At 39.6% G+C, this 2,127-nt stretch overlaps 1 protein-coding gene across 1 annotated transcript; it reads right to left on the minus strand.

Moving 5' to 3' along the window:
• Positions 1–116: 116 nt before the first annotated feature.
• On the minus strand, positions 117–704 carry LOC106470807 (craniofacial development protein 2-like). Its single transcript, XM_013931374.1, has one exon. The coding sequence runs from the start codon at positions 702–704 to the stop codon at positions 117–119; it is 588 nt and encodes a 195-aa protein (XP_013786828.1).
• Positions 705–2,127: the final 1,423 nt, after the last annotated feature.

Genomic DNA, 2,127 nt, shown 5'->3' on the forward strand with positions numbered 1-2,127 from the left:
CTTATTCACTGCAAAAGCCTTAGGTTTCTTAGTCTTCTGCTGCACTTTAAATTTCACTTTGAACTTTCCGATTACTAAGTTATGATCTGAACCAACGTCTGTTCCTCTGTATGATCTTACACCCAACGCTTACTAATACATATGTAATCGATTTCATTTTTAATTTGGCCATCAGGCGACCTCCAAGTCCATCTATGTATGCGTTTGTGTTGGAAGAAGGAATTGCCAATGCAAAGTCCATTGACATTGCTGAAGGTTCTAAATCGATCACCATTTTCATTTGTTACAGGTGACGATGCAAACGGCCCCACCATTCCATTAATTCTTTCTGGGGACATTTTTGTGTTAAAATCGCCCATCACCATCAATATGTCATACCTATGAACCCCATCCACAGTTTCTTGCAGCCTCTCATAAAAACTATCTTTAACAACTTCATCAGCTGTCTCAGTGGGGGCATAGGATTGAACTATTGTCAATCTAGACTGACTAGTAACAAATCTTGCCGTTAAAATTCTTTCATCTACTGGCTTCCATTCCACCAAAGCTTTGTCAGCTGTTTTGCTTATCATCATTCCAACTCCGTTTACTGCTTGCTGTTCATGACCTGGCCACAAGATGGTAACTTCTTCAGACTGACTACGACCACATCCACTCCACCTCATCTCTGCTAAACCAAGAATGTCTAGTTTGTATCGTGTCATCTCTCAAATTACTTGCTGGGTTTTCCCAGTCTGGAACATGGTCCTAACGTTCCATGTTCCGATCTTAGTAGTGTTTTTTGCATTCAGGATCGGACATTTCCGAAACAAGACTTCCTTTCGGCTTTGATCCTGCCTCTTTATGTTGCTATCACTTGTCACTTGTGCAACTGACATGCTGTCTTCCCCTCTTTGCTTATGTTTACCGGAATGGCTACTTCTCGTTGTTTCTTTAGCAATATTGGATAACGACGTGGAGTTGCTAGCACCACGGTCGTCCCTCCTCCTTTCTCAAACGGGCTTGGGACCGTCTACGGCGGAGTTTGCCAGTCTGTAAATGTAACTAATTTACTGAGCTATGCCAGTCTGTAAGTGTAACTAATTTACTGAGCTATGCCAGTCTGTAAATGTAACTAATTTACTGAGCTATGCGAGTCTGTAAATGTAAATAATCTATTGAGCTATGCCAGTCTGTAAATGTAACTAATTTACTGAGCTATGCCAGTCTGTAAATGTAACTAATATACTGAGCTATGCGAGTCTGTAAATGTAAATAATCTATTGAGCTATGCCAGTCTGTAAATGTAACTAATCTGCTGAGCTATGCCAATCTGTAGGAAGTTTATATCTAAAGTTAGACCTTGATGTTCTATATAAAGCCATTCCTGAGACTAATTATCAACAAAATGATCTTTGTGTTTCGGTTTGTACTGTCATAAAGCTTATCTTCAAATCAGTTTGAAAGTGCGTGAAATTCTAGTCGGTTTATCGATTTTTGAATAATATTTTTCTTCTCGTTTTGCAGTTATATACTTCTAGTTGTTGTTGTTTTTTGTTTGGTCTGACCCCCCCCCCCTTCCCAATGTTTAACAACACACGCCTCTCGGGTTACTAGTCAGCTGACTATAAACTTCCTCCACAACCGTTTCTCTGTCGGCGCAGCACCACTGCCGTTCAGAGTATAACGATTGATTCAAATAACGAATTCTTTTCGAATGCGTGCTTAAAGTACTATGGCTCTTTAATCCCCACTAGTCATCATATCGGGGGTTAACTTTACCCATGTATCAGCGGATTAGTATGGAATGCGGTTTACGTACAAAATGAAGTCGGTACCAAATGCTCGTACGACTTTTGGAAGAGTTTTTAAATTAAGAGGTAATATAAATTTGTTTAAAAAGAAAATGACGAAGAAAGAGGAAACCAGTATTGGATAGAGTGAAACATTACATCATTTATTGGCCAAAATATAGACGTCGCTATTCGTCGAACTGTAAGTTCTTTGTAATCAAAGCGTATCTGCGTTGAACAATCGGCTCTTTTAGGAACTCGATGTTAAGTACACATTTTTCGAGACAAGACGCTCTTTCAGAAAATGAAATAGGACCCGCACACTTCTCCGGCCATTTTGTTGAAAGTCGATTAC

The sequence above is a fragment of the Limulus polyphemus genome, unplaced genomic scaffold (genome assembly GCF_000517525.1).
Source record: "Limulus polyphemus unplaced genomic scaffold, Limulus_polyphemus-2.1.2 Scaffold4229, whole genome shotgun sequence".
NCBI classification, from domain to species: Eukaryota; Metazoa; Arthropoda; class Merostomata; order Xiphosura; family Limulidae; genus Limulus; species Limulus polyphemus.